The following is a 14,741-nucleotide window of genomic DNA, read 5'->3' as shown; positions in this document are numbered from 1 at the left end:
TCTCAAAAATACAGTATATGCCTTATTTAATTTTTTTCTTATTTTTATTCTTATTCTTTTTTATTCTTTATTCTTATTTTTTTCTTATTTTTAATTTTTTTAAAAAGTATATACCTTATTTTTAATTTTTATTTCAGTAACAAGTATTTTCCTTATTTTTAATTTTTATTTCAGTAACAAGTATTTTCCTTATTTTTAATAATTTTAAATGCAAGTAAGTCCTTGCATTAAAGGAAAATCTGCATTTTCTAAAAGAAAAATTTTACCTCTGAATTCCTCTCTTTTTGATCCCCTGTTAAGGTAGAATTCCGCTTCGTAAATTATGGAAGTTAAAAGTATCATGGGACCAACCGGTTCCCCTGATATTTTGGCTGACTGGAATAAGTTGTATAAGGATCTAATAAGTATTGGTGATCTTTAGGTTGACCGATTCTCAGTGGATTCTAATTCTTCGACCACTTTGATAGTTTTTTGTGATGCCTCAAACCTAGCATATGGAATAACGGTTTCTTTATATCAGCATACTGAAGCCAAGTTAATATTTGCTAAAGCTAGAATGGTACCTTCCGTTAAGAGGACTTTGCCTACCTTGGTGTTGTTAGCTTTGTATTTGTGCATGAAGCATATTTCTGTTTTGGTGAAAATATTTCCTTTAAAGGTGCTCGATTCTGTGATCATCGCAGTAGATGCACAAGTGGTCTTGTCTTGGGACTTATCGGACTCTATCCATACTAAATGTCAGTTCACTCGTAATCGTTTAAAGGACATTAAAAATGATGGTAAAAAATCTTTGTGATAAAAGGTTAACTGTGAATTTTTAATATGTAAAGATGTGAAATAATCCTGCTGAGGTATATCCTTGCACAAATGCTGAATGGTCAGCTATCGTTAAATTTTCATACATGCTCTATTTACTTTCTGGTCAATATTACACATGTAATCAAAGACAAAATCATATACGAGAAAAACAATCAGTTCGAATCCAAAGATATTTTTTTAATGCAACTGTTCATAATATTATAAACCTATACCCTCAGTTCGCATCCGTCGGATCCTGGTTCACAGGAGCATACTTGTGATGTACCCCTGGCCGTGTTCATCGCTCCCGGCTCACAGGACCATAAATACAACTCAGCAAGGCTACATTCTTAATTGTCTAGTAGTGGACCCCTCAAGGGTGACCAGACTCTCACTAGTCACTGGAAAATACCGCTCTGCTGCTCAGAGCACGCAAAATGTGCATGACCCTAAGTCCGTGTGGCAACGTCCACTTCGGCTGTCGCTTTGACATCGTGCTGAATCTCGTCTGTCTCTTCCATCGTCTGGCATCAGGGCATACCTGAAATAAACTGCATCTTCATTTAGGCCGGCAATCGAGAAAGAAAGAAAAACTCAGGGTCATTTTCTTATAAACCAAACAAAATGATTATAAATCATTTTAAGATAATCAGGGTAAAACTTGGTTAAAGTTGAGTTCTTTGGGTTCCGAACAGCTTCGTGATGCAGGTTGTATAACTTAAGCTCATTTCCCAGCTAAGAACAAGAGCTTTTCAACTTAGCTCTTATGGGGGTTTCTGCCCCACACCTACCTCCCGGGGCAGGAGGCCACGGCGATGTGAACTCCTCAATGATAACCAGCAAAAGACTCTATTTCTAAAAACACAATGGTTTTTATTAAATCGGCTTCTTCCCCCTCGGTCATTTGTAGATTACTCTTTCCTTTCTCTATGCCTCTGAACTTCTTATGTCTCTTTCCCATTATTTTATATTCTTTTTCTTTTTACTTTTCTTGTGAATTTCTTCTTTCTCTTTCATAACCATATCTCTCTTTAATTCTCTTTTTTTTTTTCTCCTTCTTTCTTTCTCTTCAACTCCAATTAACTTTTCTCTCAAAGAAACTGTAGTATCTGTCCAAACTAACTTATCACTTGTTTGGTGGTCTGAAACTTAAATACAACAGATGGACCAATGACAACATCCCCCCCCCGCACAAAAGCAGACATTTTGAATCTAAGTTATTGTACTTGTCTCCCTCAATTAGCTATCTAAAATTTATTTTTACCAAACCCAACTAGAAAAACAATTCCTTGCTCCAAAGAATCCTATTATCAGATTTATATTTTCCTTTCATTGAAACAGATACTATTCTTTCAATGGATAGAATCTCATGAAAATCTGTCTTTCCTTGACCAAGTGTCAGCATGGCCCCTTATGCTAAACATACCTCATCCTCTCTCATCTTCATCTAGCTAAACAGGATACCTGGCATTGCCCAGGATCCCGTTACGATATCACAATTATAATAAACTTCTTTACTAGTATGAAAACTGGGTATGAAAACCTTTTCAGGAAGAAAAACATAAGTGTATACTATGACGAGTCAATGGATCAATAAATAAATTAATTGTTTTTATGAAGAAGAAAAGGAGGCATTAGACATGCAGTCGAATAGAAACGCCGAAAGAGAAAAAAAGGAAAAATCAGTCAGTGAGTAAAATCAGAAAAAATGGTTTGAAAAAAAAAGACACGTAACAGCCGACCTGCCTTATCAAATCATTAAACGAATAAAATAGAATAAAATAAAATAGAACAGAATAAAATAAAATGAAATAGAATAGATTAAAATAAAATAGAATAAAATAAAATAGAACAGAATAAAATAGAATAAAATAAAATAGAACAGAATAAAATAGAATAAAATAAAATAGAACAGAATAAAATAAATTAAAATAAAATAGAATAAAATAAAATAGAACAAAATAAAATAAAATAGAATAAAATAAAATAGAACAAAATAAAATAAGATAGAATAAAATAAAATAGAACAGAATAAAATAAAATAGAATCAAAATAAATTTAAAAAATAGAATAAAATAGAATAAAATAGAACAGAATAGAATAGAATAAAATAAAATAAAATAGAATAGAATAATAAAATATATGAACAGAATAAAATAAAATAGAATAGAATAAAATAAAATAAAATAGAACAGAATAAAATAAAATAGAATAAATTAAAATAAAATAGAATAGAATAAAATAAAATAAATTAAAATAGAACAAAATAAAAAAATAGAATAGAATAAAATAAAACAGAATAAAATAAAACAGAATAAAATAATATAAAATAAAATAGAATAAAATAGAACAGAATAAAATAAAATAGAATAAAATAAAAAATATAATAAAATAAAATAGAATAAAATAAAATAGAATAGAATAAAATAGAATAAATTAAAATAGAATAAATTAAAATAAAATAGAATAAAATAAAATAAAATAGAATAGAATAAATTAAAAAAACATAAAATAGAATAAAATAAAATAGAATAAAATAGAATAGAATAGAATAAAATAAACTAAAATAAAATAGAATAAATTAAAATAAAATTAAATAGAATAAAATAAAATAGATTAAAATGAAATAAAATAGAAAAAAATAAAATAAAATAGAAAATAAAATTAATAGAATAGAATAAACTAGAATAAAATAGAATAGAATAAAATAGAATAGAATAAAATAAAATAGAATAATAAAATATATGAACAGAATAAAATAAAATAAAAAATACAATAGAATAGAATAAAATAAAAAAGAATAATAAAATATATGAACAGAATAAAATAAAATAAAATAAAAAATACAATAAAATAAAATAGAACAGAATAAAATAACATAAAATAGAATAAATTAAAATACAATAAAAGAGAATAAAATAAAATAGAATAAATTAAAATAAAATAAAATAGAATAAAATAAAATAAATTAAAATAGAATAAAATAAAATGAAATAAATAAAATAGAACAAAATAAAAAAATAGAATAGAATAAAATAAAATAGAATAAAATAATATAAAATAGAATAAAATAAAATAAAATGGAATAAAATAGAATAGAATAAAATAAAATAGAATAAAATGAAATAAAATAGAATAAAATAAAATAGAATAAAATAGAACAGAATAAAATAAAATAGAATAAATTAAAATAAAATAGAATAGAATAAAATAAAATAAAATACATTAAAATAAAATAAAATGAAATAAAATACAATAGAACAAAATAAAAAATAGAATAGAATAAAATAAAACAGAATAAAATAAAATAGAATAAAATAAAATAGAATAAAATAAAATAGAACAGAATAAAATAAAATAGAATAAAATAAAAAATAGAATAAAATAAAATAGAATAAAATAAAAAAGAATAAAATAAGATAGAATAAAATAAAATAGAATAGAATAAATTAAAATAAAATAAAATAGAATAGAATAAATTTTAAAAAAATAAAATAGAATAAAATAAAATAGAATAAAATAAAATAGAATAAAATAAACTAAAATAAAATAGAATAAATTAAAATAAAATTAAATAGAATAAAATAAAATAGATTAAAATGAAATAAAATAGAAAAAAATAAAATAAAATAGAATAAAATAAAATTAATAGAATAGAATAAATAGAATAAAATAAATAGAATAAAATAAAATAGAATAAAATAGAATAGAATAAAATAAAATAAAATAGAATAGAATAAAATAAAATAGAATAGAATAAATTAAAATAAAATAGAACAGAATAAAATAAAATAAAATAAATTAAAATAAAATGAAATAAAATACAATAGAACAAAATAAAAAATAGAATAGAATAAAATAAAACAGAATAAAATAAAATAGAATAAAATAAAATAAAATAGAATAAAATAAAATAGAATAAAATAAAATAGAACAGAATAAAATAAAATAGAATAAAATAAAAAAATAGAATAAAATAAAAAAGAATAAAATAAGATAGAATAAAATAAAATTGAATAGAATAAATTAAAATAAAATAAAATAGAATAGAATAAATTTTAAAAAAATAAAATAGAATAAAATAAAATAGAATAAAATAAAATAGAATAAAATAAAATAAAATAAAATAGAATAAATTAAAATAAAATTAAATAGAATAAAATAAAATAGATTAAAATGAAATAAAATAGAAAAAAATAAAATAAAATAGAATAAAATAAAATTAATAGAATAGAATAAATAGAATAAAATAAAATAAAATAGAATAGAATAAAATAAAATAGAATAGAATAAATTAAAAAAAAATAAAATAGAATAAAATAAAATAAAATAGAATAAATTAAAATAAAATAGAATAGAATAAAATAAAATAAATTAAAATAAAATAAAATGAAATAAAATACAATAGAACAAAATAAAAAATAGAATAGAATAAAATAAAACAGAATAAAATAAAATAAAATAGAATAAAATAAAATAGAACAGAATAAAATAAAAAAATAGAATAAAATAAAATAGAATAAAATAAAAAAGAATAAAATAAGATAGAATAAAATAAAATAGAATAGAATAAATTAAAATAAAATAGAATAGAATAAATTTAAAAAAAATAAAATAGAATAAAATAAACTAAAATAAAATAGAATAAATTAAAATAAAATTAAATAGAATAAAATAAAATAGATTAAAATGAAATAAAATAGAAAAAAATAAAATAGAATAAAATTAATAGAATAGAATAAATAGAATAAAATAGAATAGAATAAAATAGAATAGAATAAAATAGAATAAAATAAAATTAATAGAATAGAATAAATAGAATAAAATAAATAGAATAAAATAGAATAGAATAAAATAGAATAAAATAAAATAAAATAGAATAGAATAAAATATATGAATAGAATAAAATAAAATAGAATAGAATAATAAAATATATGAACAGAATAAAATAAAATAAAATAGAATAAAATAAAAAATACAATAAATTAAAATAAAATAGAATAAATTAAAATAAAATAAAACAGAATAAATTAAAATAAAATAGAATAAATTAAAATAAAATAAAATAGAATAAAATAAAATAAATTAAAATAGAATAAAATAAAATGAAATAAAATAAAATAGAACAAAATAAAAAAATAGAATAGAATAAAATAAAACAGAATAAAATAATCTCTATATAAATAAAATGAACTCATTTTTTCCCGTCTGATTTTGACATTAATAGGATTAAAAAATCAAGATATTTCATGCAAATATAATATGCACAAACGGCAGAACAATATCTGAGGTGTGTTATAGGCTTATTATTTCTCAAATTCCTCGATAATCTTAGATTTCTATACTTTTTCTGCTGAGAAGTCACGGCCAAAATCGGTTAAGATCAATGGAAGTGGTAAAATATTTTCTCTCTAATAAATTCCCCCTCCCCCTGCCACCACTTAACACCGTTTGGGGATCGTTCACAAGGAACAGTTGAGAAGAGAACACCGGTTTGGCTTCGTAGTTCTTTCATGTGAAGTTATTTAAAATCACTAAACTAAGCTGCAGTGCTCTGTGGCGTAGTGGTTAGCGTGCTGGACAATTCACATTATATTTTCACGTTCACGCCGACCTACCGTAGTCGTTTTTTTTTTTTTTTTTTTTTTTCCTAAACAACTGGAATGGACTTTTCTTGGTGGCCGAACTGTTAACGTTGCAGATGTTTGTTTTTTTTTGTTTTTTTTTCAGACATTATTTTTCTACTTTTACTCATGACTCCGGGTTTGATCCTTCCTACTTACCTACCATAACATTTTTTGAAACTCCCCCTCCCCGTCCCGGAAACAAACACTCAGGCAACGCCTGGTACCCCCGCTAGTATAAAATAAAATAGAATAAAATAAAATAGAATAAAATAAAATGGAATAAAATAAAATGGAATAAAATAAAATGGAATAAAATAAAATAGAATAAAATAAAATAGAATAGAATAAAATAGAATAGAATAAAATAGAATAGAATAAAATAAAATAGAATAAATTAAAATAAAATAGAACAGAATACAATAAAATAGAATAAATTAAAATAAAATAGAATAGAATAAATTAAAATAAAATAGAATAGAATAAAATAAATTAAATAAAATAGAATAAAATAAACTAAAATAAAATAGAATAAATTAAAATAAAATTAAATAGAATAAAATAAAATAGATTAAAATGAAATAAAATAGAAAAAAATAAAATAAAATAGAATAAAATAAAATTAATAGAATAGAATAGAATAAAATAGAATAAAATAAATAGAATAAAATAAATAGAATAAAATAAAATAGAATAAAATAAAATAAAATAGAATGCCATACTAGTGGGTAATTGTTACGGCTTTACCTTATCATGTGCTACAAAAAAAAAAAAATTCCCATCTTTCCTCTCTTACTTTCCCTCTCTGTTCTGTTCTAACCAAGTATGCTGACCTATTCCACAAATCCCAAAATCCTCAACATGAAATATCTCAAAAAAGAAAACATGAATAAACCTAGAACCCCATCCTCCTACGTAGACCCCTACTACCATGTCTCCTTCTCCAACATCAGGGGTATACGTTCTAACCTTCCAGAGGTTGAAACCCAATTACAGGAGACGAAACCTGACATATTCTTTCTAAGTGAAACTGATATAAGGCCAACCACCTCCCTAGATGAGTTCATAATTTTAAGGATACTCTAACTTAACATCTAAATCTGACCCCCAAGATCGCCATGGCATGGAATATGTGCCTACATTAAAGATGGCTTCCCATGTGGCAGGGATATCTCCAGAGAAGACCCTAATCTACCTTATATGTGCTTCCAGGTTGCACTTGCTTACACCACCACATTTATATTTGCCCTCTATCGCCCCCACAACAGCGGAGTTACTGTCTTTAAGAGTATATCAGAGAAAATTGACCACATCCTGTCTGCTCATCCCTCGGCTAACATTCACATTTGCAGTGACTTCAATGTCCATAATGTGGAATGGTTGACCCACTCAAATAAGACTGATGATGAGGGGAGGTTCCGTCATGATTTTGCCATTGCTTATGACCTCACTCAGATTGTTCGCGAACCCACCCGTGTGCCCGATACTACCGGTCAGTACACAAGCCTTCTAGACCTTTTTCTATCCACTTCCCCTGAGCTATGTTCATGTTCCGTTCTATCTCCTCTGGGATCCTCCGACCACTGCGTCGTATCAGTTAAGATAAAAATGAAATATAATAAATCTACAGACGTACTTCTCCACCATACTGTATACCGATACTCTATGGCGGACTGGGATAGCTTCCGTACATTCATATCTGATCTACCTCTCCATTCCATGTTTAAAAAGAATGTGTCCTCTATAGTATCAGACCTGACCGAATGGTTAATTGTAGGCATAGACCAATTCATACCATCCAAAAAATTCCAACAAAAACCTAACAGCCAGCCATGGTTCTCCCCTGAATGTGCTGCTGCTATCGCGCACAGAAATCACTTTTTCCATAGCTACCAAGGTATTAGATGCATTGAAACTAAAGCTGCTTTCAGGACCGCCAACAACCACTGTAAAAGAGTAATAAAAAATGTAAGAGAACTATATGCTCAATCCGTTAAATCCAAAGTAGCTGAGCAGCGGCTTGGTTCCCACCTGTTCTGGCAAATAGCAAATAGGATCCTGAACAGAAATGTGCGTCTATCCCAACTATTATCAATAGACCTGAGGTCATCTCGACAGCATCCAACAAGGCCAAACTATTTGCCAAGAACTTTGCGGCAAATTCTACCCTGTGCGACGAAGGCCATCAACTCTCCGTATTCCCTCTTATAACAGACAACACGCTATGCAACATACAAATATCTGTGCATGAGGTCGCCAAGCTAATCAAGAACCTTGACTCCAGTAAAGCAACTGGTCCTGACGGTATTCCAATTATAGTGTTAAAAAAATTACATACTTACCAAACTGTTTAAGGAGAAGTGCTTCCCAGCACCCTGGAAAACCTCATCAGTATGCCCTGTATTTAAGAATTCAGGTGATAAGTTATCTCCCTCTCAGTACAGACCAATAAGTCTCCTGTGTGTCATGAGTAAGTTGCTGGAATCCACAATAAATGGAGAAGTAGTCAACCACCTCAGCAGAAATAACCTTCTTAGCGACACGCAATATGGTTTCCGTTCTGCTAGATCTACAGCAGATGTGCTAACAGTTATATCTCATAGGATTAGCGAATCTTTCGACAAAGGCTTCATTTCTAGGGCAATTGCTCTTGACATATCAAAGGCCTTCGATAAGGTTTGGCATAAAGGCCTACTACACAAGATTTCCAGCTACGGTATAACTGGAAATGTTTTCTCGATCATTAAATCATTTCTCTCTGATAGGCTCATAAGAGTAGTGGTTGATGGGCAGAAATCAGAGGCCCACAGTATTAATGCTGGAGTCCCTCAGGGGTCCATACTGGGCCCAACTCTCTTCCTGATCTACATCAATGATCTCCCAAAACACATACTAAAACCTTTCGTTGACATCTATGCTGATGACACGACTATCTATGGCAACACAGCAAAGGCTGTAAATGATGATATTCTCTCTCCTCTGATCTTGAGCATGTGGTACAGTGGGGGAAAAGGTGGCTGGTTACCTTTAATGCATCTAAGACCAAGCTCCTATCTCTACATCATAAATGCTCTGATCCCCATCTGGCATCAATTGAAATGGATGGCTCTCGTCTAGGGGAGGCCCCATGTTTTGATAAGCTTCTGGGATTGACCTTTACTCCTGATCTGAAATGGAACACATACATCAAGTCTGTGGCCAAGGTCGCTGGGAAAATGGTGGGATCCTTCTACCGCTCCAGAAGATATCTCACTAATGATGCAATTCTCTATCTATATAAAAGCCAAGTACGTCCAAGGATGGAGTACTGCTGCCACATCTGGGCAGGAGCTGCTAAAAACAGCCTATCCTGACTTGACAGAGTACAAAATAGACTTCGTGGCGTGGTGGGGGATGCCCTTTTCTCTTCCCTGCAACCTCTTTCCCACAGAAGAGATGTAGCGAGCCTGTCTTTGTTCTATCGTTATTTCCATGGCAAGTGCTCGTCTGAGCTCCATTCTCTGGTCCCTTCTCATCAATCTTTTTTCAAAAAACACCCGACTAGCTGAAACCACCGTCAATAATTTTCCCCACTCCTTATCTGTGCCTAAATCAAAACGTAGATTCCATGAACAAAGCTTCTTTCTTAGAACTGCACGCCTGTGGAACTCTGTTCCGTTTGCCTGTTTCCCTCCCGACTTCAACCTGGATGTCTTCAAGTCCAACACAAACAAATTCCTGATGAACCGCCCCGATAAGTAATGACACTTTATCAATTCTCCAATACTATTACTACACTATCCCATTGATTACTGTACACACAATAACCCTTGTCCCCGAGTGGCCATTGGGCCTTGATAAGTGGTGAACTCCATGTAAAAAAAAAAAAATAGAATAAAATAAAATAAAATAAAAGAGACTCAAATGATAATAATAAATGAATGGGTGAAAAAACAAAGAAGAAAAGAAGATATAAGATATGCCAGTATTGAATTATGCTCACATATCAGTCAAGGGAGATTACTCAGCATAACGGTGTTATTTGAATTGTCGTCTGACTTTCATTTTGTGTTTACGTTTTCAGGGGATTTTTTTTTCAGTTCATTCTGTACGCTCGAGAATAAAGTCTCTTCATCCCTTCAAACAGTTTCGTGTGATATAACTTTATTTACTGGCATGGTGACAGTGGTTTATTTACCCTCATTTGCTATTCCCAAGGAAAAAAAAAAGGATTTTTTTTTCTGTATAAGGAGTATATTCCCCACCAACTAATTGGGCGACCGCCTGAAGGTATTATCTTGATGAGACCAGACTATCAAAGCGTCTCTTATCCATATATACTAGTTGTTCAAGTTTATCTCACTCAGTATGTCTGCATGCGCCTCTAAGCAACCGTACCTGGGAAATAATAAGACTATCTCTTCCTCTGAGGCGTGGAGAAATAACCTATTGTGTGTCTCTTGATGGCAACTATGCACCATTCCTTGAGACAAACTGGAAAAAGAAATCACATGCTCATCCACACAGGGGCTTCACAAATGATGGTATGGAAATACCTGAGGTCAACAGACTCACCGCTATCCAAAAAAATAATATTGTGGAGATGATGTTGGGACAGGTAGCAAATTACTGCTCCAGCCTCTCATGGAGTGCCATTGGTAAGAACTCAACATCATTAACAAATATTTGGCAAACCATGACAACATTATAGCTTCCAGACTAGTGGCTCTCACTTCCTGGACTTTAATTCCATTAGGCTTGAACTGGACGAATGCCCAGAAGTGTTATTTCATTGACGACTCCTTACTACGCACTGATACCAATATACGCCATCATGACATTGTTCCCACTGAAGACGAAGAAGTCACCCTTACATTAGAGAATCTAATAGTCCTCACTTGGTTGTGCCTACTTCATCCAGCCCTCCCTAAATTAGTCAAGCAATGTTGTGGGACGGAGTTGAGATCATGCACATTGGCATCAATCAAGCCAGAGATCTCCCTGGCATTGGATTCTCTACTTGAGGAGTTAGGAAATGAGGTGTCTGTGAACTAGGCATTTTCTATTCCACTTCAACATACTAGGAAGCCTCAACTGAAGAAGACTTGTCCACTGTGTAGTCAGGCTAAGAGACCAAACACAAAACATTTTTTGAGTAAATCCTGAATCAGACTGTAGATATATGACTAAGGTTTGTCAGATGCTTCACATCTTCGAAAATGAGGAGCCCAATTGTCCAGAGACCTTAAGCAATATACACATGGACAATGAAAATATGACAACTTCTCAATGAGTGAAAACTGAACAATCCCCCTACATCGACATGTTCTCAAATCATCATCTGGTATGGGTCGTTGTGGACAGTGGTGCCACCAGGAATATGATTCGACACTCAACAGCCACGCGCCTGGATGCTAAAATCACAAAAACTTCCCAGCCAAACAAGCAGACGGATCCTCCCCCCTCAATGTGGTTAGAGAGACCAGGCTTAGTTTGGAGAGAGGGGACACAGTGTGCTTCTTTGAAGGCCTAGTTATTGAGAATCTTGACACCGAGATACTTGGCGGTGTTCCATTCATGCGCAGTAATGACCTGTCAGTGAAATCCATTAGGTTTGAGATGTGGATTGGCAACACACAATTCAGGTCTACTACATCCCCTCCCGACACAAGACTGGTCAGATATGCTTATGTTTTACATGCCCCACCCCACCAAACCACAGTGTGGCCTGGCGAGTACTTGGAACTCTCCATGCCTGCTGATGAGGATGACGAATTTGCCATTGAGCCTTGTTGGGATTCAGGCCGCGTAGTACCAGTTAAACCTTGGCCATTACCCATAATCACAAGGAGTGTAGGAGGAAAAGTGTGTCTTGTCAACAACACCAGTGAACTATGACAAATACATAAGTCACAACACATTTGTCAGGCTATATCCACGTTCATTCCAATAACAACACCTTCTGGCATGCTGAGTACCTACCCAACTTCAAGTAAACATCATGACAACATTGCTTCCTGTGTGGTCATCGACCTAAATGACATGCAGAAAAGCTGAAATTTCAACAGCTTAATTCCGAGTTTTATGAAGTTTTCGGAGGGGATTAAGCGGATCATTTTGGTCACTTCAACATGGGTCTCACTCAACCACCCCAGCTTTGAGGCCGACTTCCCCTATACAATGAAAACAGATTCCGAGAACTGCAGCTTAAGTTTGAGGAGTTAGAACACATTGGTGTGTTTTCCCGTCCAGAATATATTGGAGTAGCAGTGGAGTATATGAGCCCGTCCTTCCTTGTCAAAAAGTCTAATAGAGGACATCGCCTAGTTACTGCATTTTTCAACATTGGTCGATATGCGAAGCCTCAGCCATTTGCCATGCTGAACATTGACTCAACTCTAAGGAAGATAGGTCAGTGGCGATGGATTATCAAAACCAACCTCACTAGCGCCTTCTATCAGATCCCCTTTGCAAAGGAATCCATGAAATATTGTGGTGTTGTGACCCCTTTCAGAGGCATGCGTGTCTATACAAGATGCGCAATGGGTATGCCAGAATCAGAAACAGCTCTAGAGGAACTCATGTGTAGAGTATTAGGCGACTTGCTGGTGGATGGATATGTGGCAAAGCTTGCTGATGATCTTTACTGCATTGAGGACCTATTATCAGTTTGGAGTCCAACAAAACCATAATATATCTGTCTTTTTCCATTTTATGTTTACATTTTCAGTTTTGTTTTGAGTTCATTTTGTACATTCGAGAATAAAGTCTCTTCATTAGGCATTGCCAAATGAATGTGAAATTTCAAAAAATAAATATGGGAGAGGGAACACGCACTAAAAAAAAATATTTCCCCCGTATATTTTATGAAAACTGCATTTTATATGTAATTTCATTCTAAAATGGATAAGTATCGAAAATTTTGGTAGTTCTTGGTTTCCATGGCAACCAGTAGAATTATTTAAGTCCCCCACCCCCAGTCAGGCTAACGGATGCGCTAGGTGTATCAGAAGTTTTGGGGAATTTTTGACAACTCTAACAGAAAACTGCGAATAAAATATAAAAACTTGTAATTTTTCGTAATTTAATTTGGGTTGTTTATTTTCTGCATGGAATATACTTCCAAAATAAACTATTAAAGTTGTTTAAAAAATAATAGAAATATTTTTTTTTTATTTTTTAAAAAACAGTGTTTACAAAGTGCCGGTGCACGGTCAACCAGCCATTTTTTTATGTATGAAATCAATTGAATTTTACGAATTAATTTTTTTTTTTCAATTTTTAAAATTTAAAAATCTATCCAAATTTTTCTATTGGTTCAATTTTTACAATATTTTCAGGGTCAATGTGAAATTTTATGCTCTTTCCAATAAACCGAATATAATATTTTAGACAAACGTTATTTTTTAAATTCACCCCACCCCCCAATTTGAAATGTCTATTAAAAATTAAATAATTTATGTACCAAAGTTTTTTATATCACAAATTGAAAATAAAAGATCAATAAATGAAATATTCTAATTTAAAACAAAAAAAAAAGAAGTGTTTTTGGGAAATTTACCTGTAAAGTCCAATGTGTAAGGTCCTGGATATGACCTTAAACTATATCCGATGATGAGGCTCCAGCTTGCGGGCTTTGGGGAGTGTGGAACCACCCCTTAATTGCCATTGCTCCCAGGTACACTCTGACCCGGAGTGGTAGTACCTGTTAGGGTCCCAACTATGGGTTAAATAGAAATCGATTTGAAAAAAAAAAAAATTCTATTAAAAAATTTTTCTTCAAAATCACTGGATTCGGCATTAAATAACCTGAAAAGGGTTGATATGCCATAAAGCAAGCAAGCAACCAACCAACCAACCAAAGTGTAAAACCTTCTTTTTTTTAACCACGTTGATTTTTTTTTTTAATGAAAGCGCATGTTATGCTTATATCGTCAAGTAAATACCGGACGCTGACGGCAATTTTTTCTATTTCATTCAATGTTTTCTTTTTTTTTTTAGATGTTTTAAAAAAAAAATCAGTCGATAAAGAAGTATTAAAATATATCAATTAAAAACTCGTGTAATTCATTAAGAGAATTTTGTTTTAGGGGAAAAACTTATAAGTGAATGTGTGTGTTTTTTAACTACGGAGGACCAAAAACACTAATTTTGGTTTACAGCCCGCATTAAAAAGACATATAAATTTAAGGCACCGGAATATAAAGGTAAATAAAATCAGACTTGTCTCCCTTTATTTGAACAGTTAAAAAAATGTGAGTTCGTGTTTTTTTTTAATGCTTGTTTAAAAAAGTATTTTATTTAAAAAGGACATGGAGTATAAGTATAAATATGGATAAA

At 30.7% G+C, this 14,741-nt stretch overlaps 1 protein-coding gene across 1 annotated transcript; it reads left to right on the top strand.

Moving 5' to 3' along the window:
- The first annotated feature begins 12,679 nt into the window (after positions 1-12,679).
- On the top strand, positions 12,680-13,093 carry LOC145286475 (uncharacterized). The gene has a single exon (XM_080135382.1). It carries the CDS (start codon positions 12,680-12,682, stop codon positions 13,091-13,093), a length of 414 nt encoding a protein of 137 aa, XP_079991508.1.
- Positions 13,094-14,741: the final 1,648 nt, after the last annotated feature.

Source organism: Euprymna scolopes, chromosome 10, assembly GCF_053919585.1.
Source record: "Euprymna scolopes isolate OS-2025 chromosome 10, ASM5391958v1, whole genome shotgun sequence".
NCBI classification, from domain to species: Eukaryota; Metazoa; Mollusca; class Cephalopoda; order Sepiida; family Sepiolidae; genus Euprymna; species Euprymna scolopes.
This window is presented reverse-complemented; position numbering and strand designations above follow the sequence as displayed.

Excerpts from the sequence above, each read along its gene's own strand:
- LOC145286475 (XM_080135382.1), top strand. The coding sequence starts at position 12,680 with ATGAGCCCGTCCTTCCTTGTCAAAAAGTCTAATAGAGGACATCGCCTA.